Raw genomic sequence first — 27,404 nt, 5'->3', positions numbered from 1 at the left:
ATATGCACCTTCAAAGCAGCTAAGCAGTTATTTTCATAACAGGAGAATTAAGACAACCTTAAACTCAGACTGAGCATATCTCAGCAGCAGCAATAAAATCATAAAACTATGGAATGGTTTGAGTTGGAAGGGGCCTTAAAGATCGTTTTATTCCAACTCCCCTTCCACTACACCAGGCTTTCATGATGATTTAGATCATCTTCACCCTAACAATGTTTCCTGGCCTGGATTGCCTTCTTCACACAGACATGACCCTAAAATGTGGCTCTGACTCTCCCAATCCCACAGCAGCTACATGGAAATGAGAGCAGAATTTGGGCAACTCCTACATTAACATTTCTTTGCTCTTTCTCTTTAAACTACCCCAGGCCAGTGAACTTGAGCCAGAGCAATTCCATCGGGCCCACAAGGGTCCTTTGGTGCCTGATAACACACACAGAAAAATAAAAATGAAACCTTTGAGCACAGTTTTGTATGTGAGCACCTCTGTGGAGCAGAGAGAAGTGTTTAAGAACAGATCTGCAGAGCACAAAGCCAACATGGGTAGAGATAATATGAATTAACCTTTCTGAATCATAATCACTAAATGGTTTGGGGTGGAAGGCACCTTAAAAATCATTTTGTTCCAACCCCCTGCCATTGACAGGGACACCTTCCACTAGAGCAGGCTGCTCCAAACCCCATCCAGCCTGGCCGTGGACACTCCCAGGGATGGGGCAAAGGAGACTTGGAAAAGAATAAATAAATGTAAAAGGATTCAGAATAAATAAATGTTAAAGGATTCATTTCTTTCTCAAAATTTCAGTATTTCCCTAAGTAGTTACTTTGAATAAAAGCCTTTAATTCCCTCAATTTCCAACAAATCTTTTACTCTTTTCCCACTTCACTTCAGCATTAAGCAGTTAATAAACAGGAGGCTGTAACCCCACAATAATAGTTCTTCCTAATTAAAGAATCCTGTTAGGACATGTGGAACAGTTCCTGGATTTTACTTTTAAGCCCAGACCTGTCACTTCCTTGAAAAATAACTGTAGCAAATGAAAATGAGCAAGTTTTATGAGGGCCCTGCAAAGCTTTACATGAGGAAAGAAAAAAACCCCACAATTTCTCTACATTTTGAGGGGCTTTGTGTGCACATTAATATAATATTCATACCTAAAGGACTTGTTTGTTGCTGTGGTATCTTAAAAGAATTTATTTGAGGCAGAAGAGCAGCAGAGATGGCTTGAGATTCTTTCAGCCTTGTCGAATTTTCACTGTTACCAGTCACACAATGCAGCCCAAGGCTCATCCAGGCAGGAATGGATGCATCTGATGCAACTTTTGGAAGGAAAAGCAACAACTCCTGAGCTCTGATCAGCAACAGTGTCACCAAAACACCTCTGGCAGCTGTCCCCAGACTGAACACAGCTGGGAAGGTCCTTGTGGGCAGCGCCTGTGCCTGCTCAGGCTGGTCAAACAAAACCCAGAGCAGACAGCCACTGTCCCTTGTGCTGGGCACTGCTGGGGCCACACTGCCAGCCCTGGGTGCCTCCATCCAGGTGAAAAACACCAATCACTTGTTCTTAAAATTTTAAAAGTTTAATAGTAATTAAATGGTTATAAAAATAGCAATATAATTAGAGTAATAAAATAATTTGGACAATTTGGATTAGGACAATATGAGACAATAGAAACAAAGAGTTACAGACAGTCCGGGTACCTCTTTCTGGGCAAAGTAAGCCTGAAAAAGGGACACACATTAATAGAGGATTAACTCTTAAAAACAATAACCTGTTGCATATTCATACACCTCATCCATGATGCATAAATTCCATTCAAACACAGGATTCTGTCTGGTCAGTGTCAGCTTCTTCCTCTGAATCCTGACGGCGGCTGAGCAGGCAGGAAGAAGTTCATTTCTTCTGATAATGGAGCAATAAATTCTCTTTTTCTCAAAGATTTAGGTTCCTGTGGCTGCTATCTTGCTGCAAGTCCTCTCTTTTAAAAAAGTATCTTACATGGTATAGTTTCTATCTTAACCTGATGTTATAACCTAAATTTATATTTAACACACTACTTAAGAAAATTAACACAGCATAACTTTCTAACATAACACATTTAATATTCATTTTAATATTTGAGAAAAGCCAATCATAAAATACACATTTTTCACAATCCAGGATGACATTCAGGGACTGGAACAAGTCTGGGGATAGGGAATGGAGCTGGGGAAAGGTCTGGAGCTCAAGTTCGATGAGGAGCAGCTGAGGGGGCTCAGCCTGGAGAAAAGGAGGATCGGGGGGACCTTGTGGCTCTGCACAGCTCCTGCCAGGAGGATTGGACTCTGCTCCCAGGGAACAGGGGCAGGACAATAGGACACACTCCTAAGATGTGCCAGGGGATGGATATCAGGAAGAATTTCCTCACTGGAAGGGTGATCAGACACTGGAATGGACTGCCCAGGGAGGTGGCAGAGTCACCATCCATGGAGGTGCTGAAAGCAAAAGACACAAAGCTATTCCAAAGGATGGGGAAGGGTCTGGAGGGGTCTCATGAGGAGCAGCTGAGGACATTTGGTGTGTCCGGCCAGGAGCAGAGGTCAGACCTGCGCCGCCAGAGCTGCCTGAGGAGAGCAGGGCAGGCCAGGGGCTGATCTGGCCACTCTGGGGAGCCCAGGGAGCGGCAGGAGCTGAGGCACGACAGGGTTAGGCGGGATATCAGGAAAGGTTCTTCCCCCAGAGGGTGCTGGGCACTGCACAGGCTGAACAGGGAACGGGCACAGCGCCAAGCTTGACAGAATTCGGATCTGGGACAACGCTGTCAGGCACAGGGTGGCATTGCTGGCGTGTCCTGTGCAGGGCTGGGCGTGGGACTCCATGATCCCTCCCCGCTCAGGATCATAGACATGGATACTTTCATAGACACTCCGACTCTATGAAAGACTGGATGTGTTCAGTAATGGGCTGGGCTCAACGACTTCAAAGAGCTTTTCCAACCCAGTGACTGACTCCGTCCCCCTGTCCCTGCCCGCTCTCCCCGCCCCAGGTCCCGTCTGAGAGCGCCGGCCCCGCCCCGCTGTCTCCAGGCGCCGCCGCCAAGAGAGGAAGTGTCGTAAGGGCGGACAGGAACTGGCCGCGGGTTTTACGGCCGCGGCGGCCGCGCTTGGCGGCGGCGGAGCGGGAGCTGCCCAGACGCGGCGGTGAGTGGTGGCGGCGGGGGCACCGCGGGCCCCGAGCGCTGCGGGAACGGCGCCGCCCGCGCCCGCAGGGGGAGCGGGGCAGCCGCCACAGGGCGCGGCGGGGCGGCGAGGCGCGGCCCGGGCACCGTGCGTGCCTTTGTTCGCGCCCCCCCCCACTCCGCTCCCCGCCGAGCGCGGCCCGTGAGGCCGCCGCGCCTCTCCTCCCCCCCCCCCCCCCCGACACCTTCCCGTGGCCCCCGTTGGGTTTGGCGCCTTCCTCCTCCTCCTCCTCCCCGGTGAGTTTGTGTCGGTCTCTCCCGTAGGATATGGCCGAGGTACCGCCGGGGCCTAGCAGCGTCCTGTCCCCGCAGGGGGACACGCTCTCCCCCTTCCCCGGAGGAGGAGGAGGGGGAGCTGCTTCCTCCTCCTCCTCCTCCGCCGCCTCCTATGCCGCCGCCGCCGCCGCCTGCACCGGCGCCCAGGACGAGGAGGCCGAAGAGGAGGAGGAGGAAGAGGAGGGACCCGCGGGCGGACGAGAGCAGCAGCAGCAGCGAGGAGGAGGAGGAGGAAGCGACGGCGGCAAGGGGGGCCCGCAGCACCGCCACCACCACCGCCACCACCACCACCCCCCGCACCACAACCACCAGCTCAACGGCCTCATCAGCCCCGAGCTGCGGCACCTGCGGGCCTCCCTCAAGGGCAAGATCCTCGGCTCGGAGGCAGGGGCGGCCCCCGAGGGGCTGGAGAACAAGCGAGCCAGCAAAACAATGGGCTCCGGACAGCAGCAGTCGTCGCCCCCCAGCGCAGCGCCCTGCTCGTCCCCCCACGCCAACCACCTCCCTCCCCAGGGAAGGACTGCACCCTCTCCTCCTCCTTCTCCCCCGGCTAAAGGGGACAAGAGCCAGCCTGCTGCCACAACCACGGCTGCTGCTGCTGCTAAGACTGCAGCCCGCAATGGGCTGGCAGGAGAGACTGGCTTGGAGGAGGAAGAGCAGGAGGAGGGGGATGAAGGAGGGGAGGAGGAGGAGGAGTCCCTGCAGCTACTCTCCGGGTCCTTAGAAGCAGCGTGCAGTTTGAAAAGCTCGGGAACGGACTGTCAGCCCGAGGAGGACCTAACGATACGATACGTCCAGTATGAGTCAGAGCTGCAGATGCCCGATATCATGAGACTGATCACCAAAGATCTGTCTGAACCCTACTCCATTTACACATATAGGTATTTTATCCACAACTGGCCACAACTTTGCTTTTTGGTAAGTGCCGGAGGGAGCAGGGAGGGCAGGAATTGGGAGTGGCTTGGGGCTGGGGAGGAGGGGATGGAAGGGTTGGCGTTTGTGGAAATACTTTTAATCATCTTTTTTGGAAATACCTGTCCCCTTGTGACCCGTGCAGGTACAAGTAAAGCACGTGGCCGAAGTTCTGCATTTGTTAACACGTGTTTTAAATGGTGGGGAAAGGGTTTGAGCGCAGGGCTAGGATCCAGGAATTCAGGGCTTCTAATCTTGGTTTTGACATTGACTTTTGTGACCTTTGGTAGCTCATTTTATGATTCTGTCTCAGTTCCTGGGCTTGGATGTAAAAAAGAAAGTACTTAGTCCACTAATGCCTTGTAACTGCTCGCTAATTCTTGCACAATGGTTTTAAAACTGACTGAAGCGGGGCTGGCACATAAATGCTAAGTGATAGGTGGGGAGGCACTGTGAAAGGTTTAGCAGACTTTTTGATCTGTGAGCTTACTTTGACAAAGACAAGTCCCACTGTGTTGCTTTTACAGGTGTGAGAGTGCTCGCAGCATGCAGGAATCCTCACGTTGGCTCCCTGCACTAACAGCGTATTTAGCGTTGTATTCTTCCCAGTGCACTGTTGAAAGGCTGGTTTAGCTGCCCCCCTGCCTTCTTAAATGTTTAGCACTTTTTGTGTCTCAGTTGCAAGCTTTTAGGATGATAATGCATCCACAGGTAAATGAAAGTGAGTAGAAGCTGGCCTGAGGAGTGCGTGTGCATAGCAAGGGCTTAGCTGTGCTTGATTTACTCACAGCAACACTCCCAGCTGCAAAACAGAACGTTCAGGGGAGTTTGTGGCACTTCCTTGCTAAAGAAAATGAGGAATTCTTGTCTCTTGAAAGCTCTGTTTTAGCCAGAGCCAAGTCACCCTTCAGTTGAGGGCTATCTCTGAAATTTTGGTAGAACATGAGGACAAGAGGTGAGGCCAATGGAGCCCATCTGGCCTTGAACTTCCTGAATGCTCCCCGTTCAGGATCTGCTGGAATTTATAGCAGGGTTGATATGGTTTATAGGAGGATTTTCACAACTGTGCCCCTTAAAACCCTGCAGAGGGAATACAGTAGGATTCCAGGAAGTTGAGCAAAGCAAAATGTTGACCTTCTGGAACAAAACAGAATATGAAAATATCGGAGAGCGTTGTTGGATGCAAAGTCATGTTTGCCATTACAGGGATGCTGATCAGAGCACAGTGATGTTCAAACACTGAGCTCTGCCTGTGACAGATTTACCTCACACTGAGAGTGAAATGCTCAAGAATTACAAAAGTCCATCCTTAGAGCATCAGGTGCAGCCCTGGTGATGCCAAGGCAATGTTGGATACTCTTAGATCACAATGCATTTCTTTAGACTTTCACTCATTATGGGTTTTTTTTTTTGGTCAGGGAATAACTGGAGAATTTTGTTGTGAGAAGAGCAGTGACAAGTTGTTTGACAGAAAACTAAAACAGATGATTTCTAATAAGCGCATTTAAAGAGTAAGATATCACTCAAAGGAAAGAAAGCTTATTTTGTAGTGACAGCTTCATTTTTTGATAGCCCTGAAAAATCAACAAAACTTTTCTTGAACTCGATGTATTTGCCTTTTTTTTAGAAAGGTGAAACAATGTAAAGCACATAAAATTATATATGGCTGTGAATGTCTAAAGCCAGCAAATTGTTATCTGCTTAACAATTTGAAGGTCTTGCAGCATGTTGTGTTAGATTCATGTGTGGGAAGGTTGGGGTTTTTTGTGACTGGTTTTAATGTTTTTGAGGTTTGTTTCTTAAAAGGTTGTCTTGAAAATTTTCTGATCTATAAAATATAATTTGTTCCTGCAGTTAATGGACTCCTGAGCTACTTCTCTCCAATAAATAGCTTTAAAATATTTATCATCAGTCAGGGACTGCATATTTCAATTAGGAAGAAGTGTCAGGATGGTGAACATGAAGCTTAGTGCCTGATCTCACAGAATCATTTGATTTAATGCATTGTGGCCCCACACCCTTCTGGTTTCAGATTTTGTGAAGAGGGGGTTAACCTGTGATTTGATTGTATTTGGAAAAAGATCTGTAAGGCTGCAGCCAGTTCCTTTACTGAATTTCACCATCACCTTTTGAAAACTCGTCCAGAGCACATTCACCTGTCTGCCCTGTCATGGCACCTTTCCTTCCCTCTCCCTGTGAGGGGAAAAGACTGACAGCCCTGAAATTGAGGGTGGGATGTGTGCTTTCCCTGAACAAACAGCACTTGTCTCTTTCTGGTGGTTTATTTGGTGAACCATCTGAAACGTGATTTCCCCATTCTGACCATGCCAAGCTAATTTCTGGGGACATTATTAACTTTATTGCATGGATCTGAAACTGGCTGAATTTTGGTTTGCCCTTCCCAAGCTGCCCAGTTGCTCTAAGGGCTGGTGCTTGTTTTCCCCTTCTGTTCAACTCCCTCTTCCTGCCTTGTGCCAGCCCCTGTGTTCCTGTGATTTTGGGAGCTGTGTTACCCCTCTGACAGCTTTTAGGTGTAAATGTGTGTGTATTTAGCTGTTTTAGGGTGATGCTCTGCTGGTTTAGAGCTGCAGATCTATTCCTGTAGGATGTCCCAGGTGCAGGAGGAGAGGTGGGAGGGCAGAGACCAACCCTGACTGGTCAGTGGTGAGCAGAGTTTTGCAGGCTCAGACCACTTCCTAACTGTACACTCAAAGAAGAAGTTCATATTCCACTTCAAAAGGACCTGGAGATACTGAAAGTCTTAAAACCCTGTTAAATTCAATATCTAATTTTTCCACACAATTATTATCCTGACTTTAGGGGTAGCAGCTTTGGGAATACTGCTCAGTGCTGAGCAGTATCTGGACTGTGGCAAGGTAATAACATTTTCCTCCATAAAATTCCAGTGGAAGGTGTCCCTGTCCATGGCAGGGGGTTGGAACTGATGATCTTTGAGATCTTTTCCAACCCAAACCATTCTGGGATTCTGTAAAACTCCACCTGTCTGGTTCAACTTAAGTTTTGCCTGTCTTCAGAAGAGCAGGTTTGCAGTGTGTGTTAGGTAAATGTCTGATTTTTATTTATTCTCAGAAGCTCTGTCAGCCCAGTTTCCCCTCAAATACCCACTCCTCTGTCAAAGAATGATAGGGGCAAGGGGCATCTTGTGTTTCATGTCAAGTATTTTTAAGCAATGTTACATCTTTGTCCCCAGATGGATTGTAAATGCATTTTCAACGTTGTAGCTTTCTTTTCAAGTGGTTTTGAAGCTTCTAGTCTTAGCAGTGCTAAAGTTCTGAGGCTTGCATTTCAGACTGATAAATTAAATATTTCAGAAAATTGTTTTCAAAATCCTTTCGCGTGGGAGAGGTGAGCTTAGGAAAGCTTGCTCTGTGCCAGAGTTTGGATAAGACAGAATGTAATAAAAGGCTGAGTGTTGTAACCTCTCCTGTAATTCACTGTACCACTCAGCTGCCTTTTAAGAAAAATCTAGAAAAATCTATGCTTTTATTGGGTTCTTAACTTTGCCACTAGCTCTAGCAGCATTTATAATTTAAACTTTCACAAGTTTAAAAATAACCTATTAATTCCATGTAAGTGGTTTTAAATGTGTTGTAAATCCTAAATGACTGCAGTTAAGTCTTGTTTTATACTAATGCTTTGCATTTTTTTAAATTGGATTTGATTCAAGAGTCTTGCTGTGTTGAAATTAAGACTTGTAAGACATCATCCCTGTTCTTCACTTGTGGAAAACCTGGGGCTTAAAAAGGAAGAACCAGAAAAGTCAGGAGGTTGTCTGAGAAGTCTTGTGGCAGATGTAGGAAGAAGTTTTGTAGGGAAATTTGCAAACTTTGTACTCCAGTTTGTTTTTAGGAGGGATCTCCCTTTCAGGCAGTCTGTCACTGAAAAGTGAAGTCCCTGCAGCACCTGGGCAGGTGACAGCAGGCAGGGCAGATATTCCAGGGGCTTTTCCTCAGCCAGGAGGGAATTGCTGCTGTCCAGGTTCCTGGAGGGCGGCAGAGGGAGGTGGGATTTGCCAGGAGCTGGGGAGAGCTGTGCCTGAGGTGGCACAGTGAGGGTAAAACCATTGCCCTGAGTGGATCCTCTGATGGCATTTGGTCACTTGATCCCTAAATGGGAGCCAGCTCCTGCCCAGCTGTGCCTGGGATGGTTGGGATGGACTTTGGAGGTGAGAAAGGAAAAATGGCAGTGCAGCTTCTGTGTTTGAATTGCAAAATATTTCCCTTTTGGGGCTAGTTGGCTGTTTTAATCTGCTTTAAACAAAACTCCCAGGATCTGGATATTAAATGCATACTCAGACTGTGGCTGACAGGCATAATGCCATCTTTGATAATGAAATTAATACAAATTGATTAATTCTATGAAAAGTAATGTTCTTGATGATTTACAGACATTTCTCTACTAGCTCTTCCAGTATATTAAAATCTGGTTTGTTTTAAGCATTTAAACTTATTCATAGGAACAAAGATGATGCAAATATTGGATTTGGATTCATGTATGTTAATCCTGCTACTAATAACTTACTATTGGAGTAAATCTTATAGTACTCTGTGGAGTTTATAATGTATAATAGTGACTTAGGCTGAATTCTGTTTGTAGAAAATTGCATGTTTAGAAGTACTCTTGTATACCTGAAAGGAAAATTTGGCTCATGATTATCTTTTTCCTAAATGATGTTGTGTGGGAGCTACTTTTCTTCCCTCCTCACAGCTCTCCCTATTCCAGTCTGGATTTTTTTTTAATTCACACAGTTTAACTTTCTCCAGGAAATTAAATTACAAAGTTTTGCATCATTTTGGTTTAGGTTCACTTCCAGCTTTAGATAAGGTTGGAAAGGAGAGGAAAGGCAACAAAACCCCGTCAGAATGAGGTGGAAATGCAGCACTGCCTTTGTGAGTGGAACAGCTGTAGATGAACTGCCAGACTAACCTGCCTAAAGACAGAGGAATAGATTTAGGGGTTTGGAGAACTGGTAACAGAGTCATTCTTTATTCAGCTCTCTGGCAGCAGTGGTAAAACCAGTGGGTATTTGCTTCTTTGATCACTGAGACAAAATTCTTTGCTGTTCATTTAGCATTTTAAATATATGATTCATGAATAGAACTTTTCTAAAAAGTGCCCTGGACAAGAAATAGCTCAATCTAGATTGTCACTAGTCCTGAAGCATGCAAAAAAAATAATAAATATATCTTAAAAATTCTCCACATAACTGTTAGGATCAACAGTTTGCACGTGTTCACTCCAGGGCAAAGCACAACTATAACATGCTAGTTTGTGGTGTGCCTTTTTTTTTTAGTGAGGGATAAGATTACATCTAGGTACTCTGCATAATTATAGCAATGTTCTGAGCAGTTTGTCTGATGATACTCTTTATTTAACTCCCTGCTTTTCTCAGGTCTGAGCTGAGATCCAGAACTTGCCTTGAGCTGAAACTTTGCATGCACAGCTCCTCTTTCCTGTGGAATAACCTGTGTTTTGGACCAAATGAAAGATTGCTTAGAGGCTCTGTGTTTCAGTCCAGTTAGATCATGCTACAGTTTTTGTTTGTTATTTTAAAAACCACTCGTTAGATTGTTCAGGGTTGTTCTTGGATACTGCTGAAATGTGTTTTCCTGCCAAATAAAAACTTAGCAATAGTTATATTTGCTTCAGCTGCATTAGAGATGGGGTTATAATCATGCTGTATCACAGGGCTTTGGAACTGCAGCTTGTACCTTTTTTTGGCTGCTTCATTTCACCTTTGCTGCAGCTCCTGGTTAATAACCCACATCCAGGTGGAGATGCTCAAAGATTTGATTCTTTTTGGGGTGAAGAGACTGTGCCTGCAGTGTGACCTGCAGGAAGGAATTCTGTCCATGGAGCTTTGGCCTCCAGGCTGTGCACGAGGGTTCAGGTGCTTGAGTTTGTAGCACAGACACTGCAGCAGTGAGCTCTGGCTTCACAGGTGGCTGCTCTGAGGCCTGGCAGTGCTGGCTCTAGCCAGTCCCTTGCATTGGACATGGCTTAGAGTTGTAAATTTGGGTTGTCCCCAGCTCTTGTGGCAGCACTTGCTTGTGCCAATCATGTGCTGTGCTCCTGGTTTGGCTGCTGCCCTCGAGCCCAAGGCTGGTCCTCCCTGCAGCTCTGTCAGAGGCTGTGGATCCTCTCACACAGCCATATGTAAAATCAGGAGTTTCTTTTATCTCTGCCCATCTTTCCTGAGTGCACAGGAATTTGTTTTCCCCTTGGATATTGTCCCACTCTGCAGCATTACTCAGTTCTGCTGCTGCAGGTTATAATGTCATTAATCCCTTGTGCTGCCTAATCCCTCAGTTAACATCACTGAAGTTTTCCTTTCTCTCATGGTAAAATTTTGGTGAGCACAGTGGGTGTGCAAGTGGTTTGGGGAGGAGTTGGGTCCTTTCCTTTTTGGGGTTTTTCTTGTTAATATTTCAGAATTCCTACATCTCCTTGACCACGGTTACTGTGACAATGCCACTGGGATTAACTGCCAGTGCTCTTAACAAACGAAATCCCCAATAGTTAAAATGTGTGAAATTAACTGTGCTTTTTGTTTGTTCTCCTGGTGTCATGTGACTGAAAACGACAGTGTCTAAAGATTAAATGCAGCAACACTTTCCTCTGATCCTTTGTGGCCTTGACATTAAAACCAGACAAAAATTAAGCATGTTATCTAGCACAGCCCTTGCACAGGAAAATTCTGATCACTATAAAACAGGAATGGACTTTTTTCCTCTGCAGAAGCCCATATGAAAGGGTAATTTATGCCTTAACCTGATCTTTTATTTGTTTTGCCTTTTATTTATTTCTCTTCCCTTTTTAATCACATGTGTTCTTACCTGTAGACTTTGTGCCATGATAGTGTGGTTCTCCCCAGGAATAATTCATTGGTTGTTAATTGTCCTGGAACTTTATTGGAATGTAATAAAGCATTTAAATCTTTTAATCTTAGTAATACTTTTGGAGACGCTTTTAAAATTTACATTGTTACCTTTCATAGCTTTATACAAACAAATCCTGTGGGGCTCTTTGACTTGAAAAATGAAGTGTTTTACTGCTTTTGGTAGCACTGTGGATCCCAAACTGAGAATTCCACCTGTGTATGTTTGTCTTTAAGGCCATGGTAGGGGAGGAGTGTGTAGGTGCCATCGTCTGCAAGCTGGATATGCACAAAAAGATGTTCCGCAGAGGTTATATAGCCATGTTAGCAGTGGATTCCAAATACAGAAGAAAAGGAATTGGTAAGAATAGCCTTTTTTTTGTCTTCTTTCTTCTTTAAATCCTCTCCAGCTGGGATAACTGTAGCTGTCATAAAGATTTAAGCTGAACTGAAGTTCAGGATGTGGTGCTTTGTGTGTCATCCTCGCCTTACTCAACCACGCGAGCTCCCCAGTGGATTTTCTGATTTTGTTAAAATAACCTGAAATGCCCTGTGAGTTCACACCTGGGATCTGATCAGGCTAAAAAGAAAGGCAGGCAGCAGCCCCTTACCTCTGCCAAATAACAGTGGGAGCTGCTTTGTGTTTTATGTGTGCCCTCATCACTGTATTTCCATGTTGTGTTCACGCTCCTTTCTTACAGTGAACTTATTCCCTGACTTCCCCCTATAAATTATGCATATATTACCCATCAGGGAGAATGTATGGAGCTCATTATTGTATTAATCAGGGAAGAAAAATAGCTGTGTGTTGTTACTTGAGTGATTGAAATGGAGATCTGTTTTGTTGGGAAGGTACATGGTAAAGAAATCACTCTTGGCAGGGAGTTTGCCCTTTCTCATTAATCAGTTTTGCCCTGGTGAAGGGATTTTCATTCTAACTCCAGTTAGCCAAGTTGGCTTAATTAAATATCTCTTCTTATGGAACTTAATTTTTTCATGCTGGTTATTGTGAAATTACATTATGTAAGGTATTTTTAACTAAATGTAGACGTCAGCTCCAAAGCTTAGAGCTGTGCTTCACCACTCATCCACACTGAACAGCTCATGCTTCTGTGATTAAAGACAGAAAATTACTTGCAATCAAAAAATACAGTGATCCATTGCAGAATGTATCATTGTGTTTGCTTTCTTCCAGAAAAAACCCTCCAAAAAAACACATTACCACAACTGTTCAAGCATGTGCAGATTTTTTTCTTTCCCTAGTGCAATTCAAAAGCCATTGTTGGTTTCTGTAGTGGAGCAGAGGAAGAGGATACTGAGAAATCACTGTCTCTCCTTCCCTTTTAGCTGAGTCATGAAGGAGGCTGCCATAATTTAATTGCAGGTGCTTGGATTCAGAAGTAAATAAGAGCTAATGCTGTTATTATGAAGATCACTGCAAGACTTTTCCCTCACTTTAGTCAGTTGGTTAAATTAGAATTACATACATAGAATTTATCTTTAAAGCCTTGCTTACTTTAGCATTATATATGTTGGCTTTTTCCAACATTTGTCACCTTGCTGTTTCTCAGTGTGCTGTTAATCTGAAGATCTGCTTTAAATGTAGAACAGTTTTATCATCACATTCAGGGAAAATCTCTATTGATTAAAGTTTTGAGAATGTATTACAGCATTCTGTAGATTCCTTGGGGTTTTTTTCCTTTTCCATAGCCTTCTTATGGAAGTGAGATTTATGCAATTTCACTGAACAGCAGTTTTTTCCACTAATAACTTTGAATTCAGCTTTTAATTTCACCCCAGTTCTACAGACAAGTAGGGATATTACATTTGTAGAACTGTTGTGAAATAGATGACAAATAATGATTAAAAAATTAAACTTAATGCTTGACTGAGGGAAAGGGATGGGCCTTGAGAATATTATTAGATACTAGCAAACCCAAATGGGAATGAGCCATAAAAACTGTGGTTTCATAAGTTCTGTTACTAATACAAGTATTTGTTTTAGTAAGAGGAAATTCCCATGGAAGATGAATGTCCTTCAAGTACATGCCAGCAGATTTTGACTTTAAATGCAACAAAAAGGAATGAATCACATCTTGGAAGGCTATATTTAACACCATGTTGAGCAGAGCAGCCAGTTTCTAATATCCCTGTGTTACAAGAATCTTGCACTTGAGCTGAGTCTCTGGATAATTTCACAGATTATTTTAGTGTTCAAACTTGAGACTGCAGCTTGACTGCAACTCCTTGTTTTTCTTTCCTCCCTCCTTTCCCCAGGTGTCATGTCATGTAGGTAGCACACATTAGTCATATATAAACTGGCATTTTTGTTTTGCACTGCAACTCTGACACTTACTGAAATCTGTGTTTCAGGTACAAACTTGGTTAAGAAAGCTATTTATGCTATGGTTGAAGGAGATTGTGATGAGGTAAGATTTTATAATCAAAACTTTCATAATATAAATGGTTTGCACTCTCTTGTTTGTAGATTCATTTCACAGGTTTTTCTTCTCCAGGATTTTTTTTAGGTGGGAAATAAGTTGGTAAGAAGCTCCTTTAGAATAAAAGGGAAAACAACCTCAAAAAAAGTATGGCACAAATAGGAGATGAACTTTCTAAATTTATCCTAAGTGCTGAAATTCAGCAGTTTACCTTGTGAAGCTGCCTCAGCCTTCACTCAGGCCCATTTTCCTGCAAGGGCCCCATTTGAGGTGCAGCTGAGCAGTGGGCTGAGCTTGTCCTGTGTGGCCCTGCCATCCCTTCAGAGCACACCCAGGCACAGAACAGAGTGTGCTGTGCTGCTGCAGAATGTGGATTTATCACAGCACTCATCAGCCTCCTCTGACACTGCACAGAGCAGGGCTGCACTGGGTGAGCACAGGCACTGAACCACTGGCAAACTTCCTGCCCTACAAGTTGGTGCTCTTTCACCAAATTACAGTTCCTGCTTTCTTTAAAAATATAAATATTGTTTATGAAATATAAATAAATATTTTTATAAATTCTTGTTTATAAATATAAATATATATGTTGTTGTGTGTCTTGTTTAACTTGTGAGGAGCTCTCCCTGCATCCATCCATCCTCCATGCCCAGGTTGTGTGTCCCTTTAACTTCCAGCTCCTTGGCACAGTGCACTTGTTCCTGACATGTGAGCACTGTCATTTCAGTGTCATGGTTAATGAGCCTTTGATCTCTCCGTTATCTCACTTCAGCTGCTCCCTCCATTGTCCCACTGCCCTCTGGGGAAGTTCTGATGCAAAGCTACAATGGGTGTCACAGGACTTCTGGCAAACACTGCAGTTTATTTTCCACTTGTTGTGTTTCTCTTCCTGCAGTATCCCTGCCTGTGCTCTGGCTTCATTCATTGGGAGATTTATTCTTCCCCTCAGATCCCTTCATGCCTCTGCTTGCTGCTGTCTTCTTCCCCCTCACCTTCTCATTTATGTTGTAGTTGGGCACTACAGTGCAGTCTGTAATTCTTTTTAAGTTCTTTATTTTGGCTTCTTGTTTCTATCCTGATTTCTAAAATGCTTTCCTCTAATCTCTTTTACTGCTTGTCTACACTGAACTAATCAAGGAGAGATTGGTTGGTTTGCTCTCCCCATTGCTTTCCACTATGGTCTTGAGTTGATTTCCCGTTTCTAGACTAGTCAAGATTTTTTAAAAATTGCAAAATACTTGAGGGTCAGGGTTACAGTGTTCACACCACAGCTGCAGAAGTGAGATGCAGAGAAGGGAAGTGAATTACCCACTGTTATTAGAGAGTCAGGAGTAGAACTGGATGTTTCTAGTCAAGCTCTGAGTTGCAGTAATTACTGTGTAATTTCTGAATGTGCTATTCCTCATGTAAATTCATTTTTAGATTGGACTATCTAACAGGTGACCTCTAACAGTAACCTCCTTCTGTGTCTTTTTCCTCTACCACTGTCATATTAATCCAAGATCCCTTTTTGCTGGTTTTTATCTCCATCAACATGAAATAAATGTGATAAGGGTTGCAGGTCTGCAGTGAGGTCTCATTAAGTCTTAGTCACAGATTTTCCTCTCTGGTGCTGTATAAATGCTTTGGACCAGGGGCAGAGGGCATTTCTCAGATTGTGTCTCTTTATTCAAAGGCACTACAATTCAGACTCCTGGTTTTGGAACTGCTGTTTGTAGAATGATGATTCCAAACTCATCCCCTGATTTTTGGGGACTTTTGCACCAGCTGGGTCTTGTGCTGGCACTAAATTTTGAACTGGGAGCTCTTTAGTGAGCATGGAATACAAGCAGAGTATTTCACTGTTTATTTTTCTGCACCATCAGCTGAGGCACACCCACACTTATTTTTATTTATGTTATTCTTTTCCACATATAGATTATCCACAACCAAAGAGCCAATGTTTTCATGTTTATTTTTTTTCTTTGCCACCAAGTAGGTTTCTTCCACATACCCAAAATGGTGTAAAATAAGGAGGTTATGTGGAATCTGAAAAATTTAACTAGGCACCCATGAAAAGCTCTGCCCAACTCTTGGGTCTCACCAGTTTTCACAACACTTGTCAGGAGATCAGTTTCTGATTAATTGATGCTTAAAGCTCATCAAACACAAAGTGCTGCATCACAATAATTTGTCTGTGTGAGGCATAGAAATGGTTTAATCATCCCTGCAGCTTTTTAAGGTATTTTTCTACATCTTTGAATAAAATCAGAATCCTGATGAAAATAAAAAGATACTGCTTTTTGAGATAAGATGGAGTGCAATTAAAAACAAAATGCTATTTTCTGAAACTTGCTTGGAATAGGATTAAAAACATGAATATGCAGCTGTGGGTGTCGTGAAAAATTTCCAAAGGCTGCTTGGAAACTCTTCCCTTCAATCTAATTATGGCATAGATGCAGTAAATAGACTTAATTTTAATAATTTGTGGCATATAATCTGATAAATGCCTCACTCAGTGTGTTGCTTTTCAAAGTATCACAGATTTGGCTTTGGAGGTACCAGCATTGAGTCCTGAAAAACAAAAGGATTTCTGCAACACCAGAGATGAAGATCTTGACAAATCACAGCTGATAGGTGGCATTTCAAAGCCTGCTGCAATGTTCTGGTGTTTAAGGACATTTTTTTCCCCTGGAGGTTGTTTTAGTGGGAATAAACCAAGGCAGGCCTGTGGAATGAGTGGGTTACTCTGAGAGGCAGAGTCTTCCTCAGGGGTGGGGAGGATTTTCTCAGGGAAAGCTGAGGAGGTGAATTGGGTGGAATGGAATCTGTGTGCAGAGGAGGAGCTGCCCATGGCCTACATTAGAATAGAAACCAGGGAAGTGATCTGCTCTTGGGGGTGGCTGCTTGAACCAGAAATAACCTTCAGGCCTGGAGAAAGCACTCACACAGCAGCTTCCAGCTGCAGTGTCTGCATGGAACATTACAAAACTTAGGCATTCTGATTTGGATTTTTTTTACACCTTTATGACTTTCTCAAGTATCTGATGTTCATGAATTCTGATATTTGGGGTAGTGAGCTGTACTGGGCTGAGTTTCCAGTGGATAACTCTGGGCTGGTTGCATAGAAAAGGTGAATAATGGAAATAAATCAGGTGAAGGTGAACAGTTCTACTTTCAGCTCCAAAGTTTGGGAAATATTTTTCTTCTAGTTTAAAAAAGAAAAGCATGTGCAGACTGCAGCAAGGTGGGTGTCTTGGCTGCTTTTTGTACTGTTTTTGCTGGCAAGCAATTTCCCACAACTCTACAGCTGAAGACCATCCTGTGGAACTGTTACATCCCTTAATTACAATTAGGAAGGAGGAGTTGTTCATATGCAGGTTTTCCATCTGTAACAAATGACTCAGGAATCTGCATACAATCCATTCACTTTGTGTTACTGAAAAAATATTTCAGTCATAAGAAGTGAATGGATTGATAACTAATGAAAATAAGACTCCAGTAATGGGACTTCAAAAACCTTTTTTAAACAAAAATGTAGAACATGAAAGGGAACTGCAGATTCTCATGAGACTTCCCATTGGAACTTCAGGGTGATTTAGAGTGGGGTTTTTGAGCACACTGGTAGGTGTGTAATTTTAATTCAGCACCACACTAGTAAAAATGAAATGTGCATTTTTATGGAATCCTATTTGAAATCATTACATTGCTGATATTTTTAGTTTCTCCTTAATCTACAAAACATAAAAAGTATGAACTTTAGATTTTGAGTAATGCCATGCCTGTCTTTGAAAGTTGAGGCAGTTAAATTGATTAAGGACACTGGACAAGCCCTCATAACTTGAGTCTGATGATTTGTCAGACTTAAAAGTAAGAATAGCAACCTCCTCTGTGTGCTGAGAGGACTTTCTTAATTTGGCTGTATCCATTCTATGACTTGGGTTTTAAACTTGAGTTCCTTCAGAGTTTGAGCTGAAGAAGCAAGAAGGCTTGACCACTCCAGTTGGCTTCAGTTCAGGAATAAATTAAAAGTGTGAAAATACAGCAACAAGGAACATTGCACTCCACTCTTAATATAGATATCTTTTTGCTTCTAAACCCAGTTAATATTAGAGTTGTGCTAAAATGTTTGGTTTATGAAATTTAAGATAAAATAGAATGTCACAACCTTCAGAAAGTTGCAACTTGAGCAGAAAATGCTGTTAAATCTAATCAGAGCTTTGCTGCCCTTCAGGGGGGTGTAGCTGTGTTATCAGAGGATTTAACAGGCATATGTTACAACAAAATCGACCCACAAGAGCAGAAATAAATGTAACAATGGAAGGTTTGGAGCTTGATTGAAAAGCTCACACAGGAAGCGATGCATTCTTCAGCAAAGGAAGCTAATGAAACCTGAATAAAATATGCCTGTGTTTCCTTTTCAGATAACAGAAACATGTCTCCAGCTGCAGTGTGTTGAGATCAGGGAATTACTTTTCATTGTGCTGAGACTTCCTTAGAAATACCAGAGCAAATCTCTTGCATTTGCTTTCAAGATGAGCATTCACTCAGGTAGTGGGATTCCAACAAACTTGTATTTCAACATTGAACCACTCCCTTCAGCTCAATCACCTGCAGTGCTGGAAGTGTTTTAGCATTGCCAGGTGTTGGTGCTTGCAGTTGAATAGAGAGTTGTTACATCACTGTGCCAGGTTACTGAACCTTTGAGAGAGTGAATGCCCTTGGTAGCTGAGAGTTCAAATAAATAATCCTCTGCACAGGTCACATTCCTGCTTTGGCTTCAGTGTTTTGTTTCAATTGGAGTTAAGGAGTTGTACAATGTGTAGAAAATAGCTTTCTCCAGCAAAATGATGGTGCTTCCATAATTTCTTACAGATGAATAGTTACCCATTTTAATGGATGAAGGATGTTAGGGGTTCCCCATCAGCCCACAGGACTTGCTAGTAATGTTCTGGGAAGTGCCAAACAGAGAAATTTAATCTCTCATTCTTCTCTCAAAACTAAGGATTGAATTGGGTTGTCTTAAGTGTGCAGCTACAGCACTGCCCTGCTGTAATTTAAGAAGTTTGCTGATTAATATTTCAATGTGTGACTCTTAGTTCCTTTTTGTAAAACTAACTGTTTCCAAGTCTTATATTGTTCATTGGGTTGTTATCCCCAGCTTCATTGTTCTTTCAGCATCCTTACACTGACACACACAGGTGGGATTGCCCATTGGATGTGGCAGTCAGTGGTTAGACTGGTCACCTTCCAATAAGATTTAAAAATCCTTTTAATGCATTTATTTGACTCAAGTTTCAGGCCACTCTGACCACTGGCTGCCTCCCCCTTTCACACTGGCCTAGCCACTCCTCAGACTGCAGAAAACAAACCCTGTGGAGAGAAAAAGGAAAGGTTTTCTGCCAGGTGGCTTTGGAAGGAGCTCAGCAACCAAGCTTGAGAGCTGGCAGGAGACTGGGGGGAAAGGAAATGGGAATGTGTGCCTGAAGGAAGGGAGGCCACAGAAGCCACAGAGTAGATGGACTTAAACTGCTCTACAAATCCAGGCTGATTTTAGTCCTGTATTTTCATTCTGTGGTCTTTCTACAGTGACCATCAGCTGCTCTTTAATATGTGGATATTCACTATCAGGGGTGTATGGAGCCCCAGGCTTGTTAGTTCAGCCCCTGTTCTTGCTAATAGCAGAACCCTAAATAATTGAGTTGGACACCAGTCAAGAGGCAGAATTAGTTTGTATTGCATGGAGGTAATGCAGGGCTTGGCAGTTATGGCAGAGCTCTGTTCAGTGCATGTGGGGAAAAGAGAGAGAGAAACAAGTCTGAAAAATTCTGAAGTTTTGTGGTTAATGTTTTGGTAAGGCCAGCATAGTTTTCTTGCTTGTGTTTGACAGTCCTGAGACAATTTTGAGTCTTAATTTAGACTACTCTTGGACTTGGGTTTGGTCTGAGTTATTTCTGACAGGTCTTTCTGCAACTAGGATCTTACCAACAGAGGGGGGAAAATATGGAAAACTGCTTAATCTTCTGGTGTGCACTGTGATTTGGGTTAGGGTATTTGCTGGTACCCAAGCTGGATCAGGCTTGGAGCAACCTGGGATAATAGAAGGTGTCCAGTTGGAACTGGATGATCTTGAAGGTGCTTTCCAGCTTAGACCCCTGTGTGATTCTTGTGCTGAGCACAAATACTCACTGCAAACGTTGGCTCTGACAGCTGGTGTCAATTCAGAGCTTTTATCTACATCTAACTCCAAGGGATCAGGGCTCAAAGATATTAAATCATAAAATCCTCACGTGCCAAGTTCTTGTGACATGCAGAAGTTCAGTTACTCGCTCAAAAGATGTTTTGGACCCTAACCTGTTTGGTAGCTTGGGTTTTGGGGGAGGCTGTTTGGGATTTGTTTGTTGATGTGTTTTTTACCCTTGTTATGAGGTGCTGAACTGAAATACTGTTTACAGCCAAGAACTATAATCTTGAATGTTGTTTATAATTATAGCTGTGGATGAACTGCTATATTATATTATTCTAATGTGGAAATGAATGCTTAATGTGGAAATATTGCTTAATTAAGTAAAGATAAGAAGAAATGAATTCCATTCATTGCTAACAACCATACCTTTAAATAAAACCTTTGGAATTGGTTCAGCAATCATGTACTTGCAACTGCCGACTAACACAACACAATTCTTTTTCTTTCTTTTTCTTTCTTTTCTCCCTCAAAGGTTGTATTGGAAACAGAAATCACAAATAAGTCTGCTTTGAAACTTTATGAAAACCTTGGTTTTGTGCGAGACAAGAGGCTGTTCAGATACTATTTAAATGGAGTGGATGCACTGCGTCTGAAACTGTGGCTGCGTTAGGAGACCCCATCCCAGCCAGCAAGCGACGTCCCAGCAGCGCAGAGTTGTCCTTTGCATGCATTGCAATTTGTCCCAAATTGCTTTGCAAGGTGGACTTTTAGTACTTTCCATGCAGCTCTTAAACCTGTCAGTGTCCCATTGAGTGTCGCACACATTCGTTGCACTTTGGCATGGCGCATTTGTTCCGAATTAAAGCCGATTGTCTCAGACTCCGAGTCCTTTTGGTACCAGCCAGATGTGCCAGGTGATAGCCAAGATATGTTCATTCATTTGCAAGTCTGCTGACTCTTTAGGACATCCACACAGTGAACGTTTTAGCAGAGAAAACCTGGATGGGAACGCCGCGTTTGGTTCCCGAAAATTCAAAATAAAGCCAATGTAGATTGTAAAATTCTATAAGTATACTAACATTTCATACAAAAATTGCCATAGTTTTCTGGGGAAGAAGAAGAAGAAAAAGAAAAAAAAGGCTTCAATTTTAGGTTTTATTTTTCAATATTGAATTTTTCCATTCTTAAATATTGGTACCTCAGTGATTAGTGAATGAAAAAATGTATTGTAGGGTGGGGTGTGTGTTACAACGAGTAACCATTAAATTGCGTCTGCCAGTGCCTGTATAGATAAGTATATTTGTCTTCACCTCTAAGTTTGGAGTGCATGCTTTTATTCTTTTACTTTCTTCAGTTGTCTTTGCAAGGAAAAAAAAAAAAGAAATCTGCTTTTATTTAAATTCTGGATTTGATAATAAATTATTTCAGATTTTTATAATTCGGATACTTCTCCCAAACAAGGGGTTGGAAGGCCCTTCTTATAGCAAGAAGTGTAAGCTATTTTAAAACCTTGAGTAGCTGCTAAAAAAACCTGGTGGCACCAGTGAATCTCTGCTGGGTTTGGATGCACTTTTGTCATTAAAAGAGTGAGGGACTTCTTTTAAAAGAAGATATAGAAAATTAATGTAAATTGGTATGATTTTTATTTAATCAAAATTATTGCTAGAAGCTCTGAGAAACAACTATTTTAAGATAGTTGGAACAATTTTTTTTCAGATTCAGATTGCTTTGCTTCAGTGTTTTAAAATGCTTCAATCTTTGGTTCTTGGTCTTGAAAATGAATTTCAAGGTGTATCATATTCATTTTCAGCTGCTCTCATTTTCTCAACTTACATGAGCTAAATTATTGGGGGATTTTTTCCCCTCTAAAATCAAAGCAGCGGGGAAGGAATTCTGTCTCTCTTTCTTGCATTCACTCTTGCTCTGTTTTTCTTTATTTTTTTTTTCCTTTCTTTATTTGGGCTTACATAGGTTTTACCAATACCCATCAATTTTTTCAGTAATGACAGCGTCAAGGCTTTGTTGTTCTGTGTGATTCCATAGCCCAGGTCTATGAATCAGTTGGGTTGGGTTTTTTGTTTTGTTTTGTGGGGGTTTTATTTTGTTTTGGTTTTGTTTTGTTTTTTTGAAAGACAAGAATAAAGGTATTAGGTGACTTGTGGAAGCACCTCTGTAATCAGAGATCTCAGAATGTTCAGAGTTGGAAGGGACCCACCAGGATCAGGTCCAGCTCTGAGGTGAATGGTCCTTACAGGGAGCAAAGGATGAACTCTCAGTGAATCCACTCTCATGGAACCGAAAGAATTCTCCAGATTTGCCTTACTACACTTTTTATTTTTCCTTTTTAGAGTTTGGTTTGAGTCGTGGGGTTGGTTTTGGGGTTTTTTTTTTTGTTTGTTTGTTTTCATTTTTGCTAATTACTGTACACTAAAAACAAAACCAACAAAACCCCTACCTCCAGTATCATTTGGAAAGGAGCCCTGTGCAGGAAAACTGGATTTGAGCAAAGCCGCCTTTTGCACAGACCAATCGCACATGGTGATGGACGTTTCTTACCATGTACAAATCATGAGTTGTATTTGAAAATAAAGATTTTTAATGGAAGCTGGCCCTGCTGAGTTTTCTGCTTGTAGAGACACCATCTGTGCTGTCCAGGGGGTTTGTTCCCCTCAGTAAAGAAAACTCATCTTTAAAAGGGTGCCCAAGACAAAGTGTTGTCAGTGGGGTCTGTTACTCCCAGGACATGCTGGAGCTCAGCCTGAAGCCTGTGTGTAGCCACTGCTGCCTTGTGACACCATCAAACCTTGTTTTTCTGGGTGGCTTTTCAGCAGTTTTGATCAGTGTTAAGACTTCAATGTTGGACTGGATCCCTTGAGTCAGGTTTCCCTCAGCTGTGGTCCAGGACATGTCCCTATGTCCTGCCTTGGAGCTGGATCAGGAAGGTTTCAGACCTTGCAAGCAGCTGCTGGGCTTGATTCACAAATTGCAAACTGGGCTGCCTTGTGTGTCTTGCTGGGGTTTCAGTCTGCAAAGCCAGACAGGCAAGTTTTCTATTGGTTAATATTTAAGCCGTGGGTGTCTTCAGATTCAAAAGCCGACTGGCGAGTGAGCTGAAATCCCTCCTCACTGCCAAAAACATCCCTCTGGAGCAAACTTCAAATACAATTCTGGTTGGTTATTGTAAGAAGTGGTTGCTGCCATGCCTGTGTTGAAAATACTGAGCAAAATAGGTGTAGATCTCTCTTTTGTTTTTGTTTTTCAATATGGCCTGAAAGGTTCTGCCATGGCTGCTGTGTCACAGTTCACTGCAGGAGACACTGAGCTGCATGTGCTGGGTCCTGTCAAACAGATTTGTTCTCTGTGCTGCTTGGGATTAGGAAATCAAGTGGGAAGCCTTGAATTTGCATAGGTTTTCAAAAGGAATCTAGCAAGGAAAGGTTGGTTATTTCTCCTGTCTGTTGCTAAACACAGTTCTCTCCCCCCCTCGCCTTTTTGCATTGACAAATCTAACTAAGGAGTTGATTGCTTTTATATTTAAATTTGCCCAAATGTTGCTACTGGCTGACATGTCAGTCTGGATGTTTGCATTCATTATGTTGGGTTTTTTTTAAGAAATGATCAGGTTCATCACCTTCAAGGCATCATCAGATTGGTGTTGCAGAGTATGTCACAAACTTTTTCAGGGCACTGCAAGACATTGCTACAACTCAGTGCTGTGTTGAAAAAACTTCAGGTCTTGTATAAACATTACAACCTGTGTTGGAGTTCAGGTATCAGGTGGGCATCTATGAAAATAGCAAGTGTATCTCAAAATACTGGACTGCTGTTTTGAGTGGATTATATTCTTCTGTCCCTTTATCCTTTTTGATGAGAACAAAACCAGTGGGGTTACGAAATGTACAAGTTGTCTAAATACAATGCAGTCAAATAAATGGTTACGTTGTTTATCTATTTCCTTTTCAACGGGAATGTTCTAATGCTTGTTTTGCTTTCTCTACAAAATACAAACTCACACTTGCTCAAGGCCAGGCTGGATGGGGCTTGGAGCAGCCATGGCAGGGGTGGTCTTGAAGGTCCCTTCCAACCCAAACCATTCTGGGATTCTGTGACAGAGAAATGGTGGGAAAATTTTTACAAGAGAAAAGTGCCTATCATGGCTTGATTTAAAAACTGCCATGGCTGTGTCAGGGGCATCTTGAACATCATTTATCTGAACAGTGTCACAGCTGAACTGAAATGGGTCCTTTTTTATGGCTGTTAAGTCGTGACTAACACAGACACTGGATTTCCTGGGAGATAAGGATGGGGTTTATTATTTTGGTTGCAAGTAAGCAAGAATTGGGAACTGCTTGCAGCCCTTGCAATGCTGAGAACTCTTCAAAGCATACAGAGGAGTCCTGTATGTTCTTAGAAGAAATGTACTTTTGAAATCCTCTCAAAGTACTTTCCATGTACTTTGAGCTTTATTCTATTTTACTTATCCCACTTTGTCCAGGCTCCTAAACCCCTGGGGATTTGCCAGCAGTTGTGCTGTGTGTGGTGTGCAGGTGACTGAGGGCTGCACCCAACCTGCCAGAGAGCTCCAAGGCTTTTCTCCTTCCAGTTTGTTTTGATTCCTTACAGCTCCCAGCACCTAAAGAGGAACTTTTTTATAAGGGCATGGAGTGACAGGAAAAGGGGCAATGGCTTCAAACTGACAGAGGGTGGATTTAGGTAGGAGATGAAGAAGAAATTCCTGACTGAGGGTGCTGAGGCCCTGGCACAGGGTGCCCAGAGCAGCTGTGGCTGCCCCTGGATCCCTGGCAGTGCCCAAGGACAGGGCTTGGAGCAGCCTGGGATGGTGGAAGGTGTCCCTGCCATGGCAGGGGTGGAATGAGATTGTCCCTTCCCACCCAAACCCTTCCATGACCCTGTTATTGCAGTGAATGATTCTCCAGCTGTTCAGCCTGTGAAGGTGGCTGGAGTTTGTAACCTCCAGTGGGAGACAGGTTTAAATTCCAGCTCTGCATCCACCACTAGTTCCATCCTGGATTTAAGAAATCATCCATCACAATCAAAACTGAACTCCAAGTACATCAGCAAAAAAGGTCCTAAACAGCTTCTTAACTTCTCTGAGAGGTGTTTTTCCTATTTTCTGCACCAGCTATTGCCTTGATTTGGGCCATTTTCTTTTAAAAATAAAGAAAACAAAAGCAGGAAAGGAAAATTACTTTCTGCTGAAGTGAATGCTTCTCTCCAGGTGTCAAAGACTGAGAGAAGGTAACAAAGAGGGGGCAGTGGACAAAGATTGAATACAGGACCTTAATAACAACTGGTTTTCTACTTTCTATCTGTAACAAGATGCCACCTGCTGCTCTCCTTTTTTTGTTTGTTTGTTTGTAAAATACCAGTTAAGAAGAAGGTTGAAAAAGTAGGTGACCAAGCAGCTTTGCTAAAGCAAGAAAAGATTTATGCAAAGCTGAAATTATTACTTATATATAATAATAATAATATAGACCTGTTGAATAACCTGAATTGGAAGGGACCTGTAAAGATTATTGTACCCCAACTCCTGGAAAAAATATATTATATTATATTATATTATATTATATTATATTATATTATATTATATTATATTATATTATATTATATTATATTATATTATATTATATTATATTATATTTATTATATATTTATATATAATGAATATATTGCATATTTATAATAAATATATTAAATATATTAAATAGACATTTATTATATACAATAAATATATATTTATTATATATAGAATATATATTTATTATAAATTATATAAATATTATATATATTTATGATATTAATTTTACTATATTTATTATATTAGCTATTCAACCCCCTTCCAGACAGTACCCTGACAATCCCTGTCCACATGAACACGAGTAATTTCCATGAGTAATTTAGAGCACGCAGTTAATTGAATACTCTGATGTTGCCACAGCTCCCTCCCAGGGGATGGAAAAGGCTCTTAGTCTAAATCAAAATTAGTCTTTAATATCAGCAAGAACAAACAGAGGAGCCCTTGGAGTTGGATGCATTTGGTGAAAGGAGTGGATGTGTCACTCCTAAGAGTGCTCCAGCCCCATTGACTCCGAGCAGGAGGCTTTGCTGGAGGAGATAATTATATAAAGAAGAGAAGCAGCTGCTCTTCAGACAAATTAAGGATGTCCTTGTCCCTCATGTCCCCTCTCCATGCTGGTCTGGGAGTCCTGCAGCTCTCCAGGAATGAATGAAAAGCAGTTTCAGGCTCAGCCCTAATGAAGGGCTTGCTGGTCAGTGATAGAATTCACCACAAAATCGAATTTTTAATTTTCTTTTCCACCCATTTTTTTACCCAGGTGATTTGATCCAAAAGCCTTTTGGTGTCCCCAGGTCTGAAGTCTCTCCTGTGGCTGGCACAGGGCTGTGTTTCTTGCAGCAATAAACTGAGTGTTAGGGATGAGTGAGCTGGGCTGCCTGAAAATGTAAACAGCCTCAGAAAGTAAATAAATAAATTGGGAAGTGGTTCAAGCCACAAATGGCATTGGAGCCTTTTCCTGCAAACAGCAGAGATTTTTATCTCACTATCTGAAAGTCACATTCAAAGAATTGCTCTCCTGGGATTGGAAAAGAAGTTCTTCATTACAGGAAACAGGTCTGGGTATGATTAAAAAGCTAAAGTGTTCTCCTTGGGGTTTTTGTTTTGTTTTGTTTTATTGAAGGGAAATTGAAAATTTGGTGATCTCAGTGAAGCAGAGATTACTCCAGTGGCTCCATTTATAAACTGACAAATGGAATATGGAGCAGACTTTTACAGAGGTGCTGCCTTGCATTGGGCTCTATAATCTCAGTATTCTCACTCCCTCTTGCTGTGTCAAAACAGGCCAAAAAATACATTTATTGAAATGTCAAACTTCAATGTTCTGGCCCTGTCCTTGTGGACAGAAAATAACTTTTCTATCTCTCCAACAGGAATTTTGTAGTTCTCTGTGAGATTGTTTTGCAGTTTACTGTGTGTTCTTGGAAAGTCCTTTGGAAGAAATGCTCTCAGAAAACTCTCAGCCTCAAAATCCCAGGAACATTTTGAACCTACAGAAAGAGCCCTTTTTTTTTTTTTCTTCTCACAGATCCTGAGAGTGACTTCTCCTTTTTTTTCCTCACCAGCTGAAGAGCTTAATCCAAGTGTGGAAATAAAAATCAAATTCCAGGAAAACATTTTTAAATATCTTCTTAATGATCTTTTGCCAGCTTCATCCCTTTTTCCCTCCTGCTTGAGCTCTGCAAACTTTTTAGTTTCAAGCTGTTCTAACACTCCAAGGATGGGTTACTGTGGGTAAGTTTTCCTTGGTAAATAATTTCCAGGGAGATTTAGATTTCTTTACGCTGCAAAATTCTGCTCCTTGAAGTGCAAAAATCATTTTCTGGGGTTTCTTTTGGTTGTATCCAGCCCCAAAACTCCTTTCTGTCAGCCTGCACTGGATGCATTGTGTGCACT

General features: G+C 42.3%; 1 protein-coding gene across 3 annotated transcripts; it reads left to right on the top strand.

Annotated features, from left to right (window-relative positions):
* Positions 1–3,074: 3,074 nt before the first annotated feature.
* NAA30 (N-alpha-acetyltransferase 30, NatC catalytic subunit) lies at positions 3,075–23,863 on the top strand. 3 transcript variants are annotated; one of them, XM_064715859.1, is made up of 6 exons: positions 3,075–3,181; positions 3,484–3,546; positions 3,592–4,413; positions 11,543–11,666; positions 13,679–13,734; positions 20,445–23,863. In XM_064715859.1, the coding sequence occupies exons 2-6, from the start codon at positions 3,487–3,489 to the stop codon at positions 20,580–20,582; spliced, it is 1,200 nt and encodes a 399-aa protein (XP_064571929.1). In that variant the 5' UTR covers positions 3,075–3,181; positions 3,484–3,486; the 3' UTR covers positions 20,583–23,863. The 3 variants fall into 3 exon arrangements, with proteins under 3 accessions (XP_064571929.1, XP_064571928.1, XP_064571931.1); XM_064715858.1 differs by having other exon boundaries at positions 3,484–4,413; XM_064715861.1 differs by lacking the exon at positions 20,445–23,863 and adding an exon at positions 13,822–14,226 and having other exon boundaries at positions 3,484–4,413.
* The last annotated feature ends 3,541 nt before the right edge of the window (positions 23,864–27,404 follow it).

This window comes from Zonotrichia leucophrys, chromosome 5 (assembly GCF_028769735.1).
Source record: "Zonotrichia leucophrys gambelii isolate GWCS_2022_RI chromosome 5, RI_Zleu_2.0, whole genome shotgun sequence".
NCBI lineage: Eukaryota > Metazoa > Chordata > Aves > Passeriformes > Passerellidae > Zonotrichia > Zonotrichia leucophrys.
This window is presented reverse-complemented; position numbering and strand designations above follow the sequence as displayed.

Coding starts and splice junctions, on each gene's coding strand:
- NAA30 (XM_064715858.1), top strand. CDS start 3,487: ATGGCCGAGGTACCGCCGGGGCCTAGCAGCGTCCTGTCCCCGCAGGGG. Junction 4,414..11,542: donor GGCCACAACTTTGCTTTTTG/GTAAGTGCCGGA, acceptor TTTGTCTTTAAG/GCCATGGTAGGGGAGGAGTG. Junction 11,667..13,678: donor ATACAGAAGAAAAGGAATTG/GTAAGAATAGCC, acceptor TCTGTGTTTCAG/GTACAAACTTGGTTAAGAAA.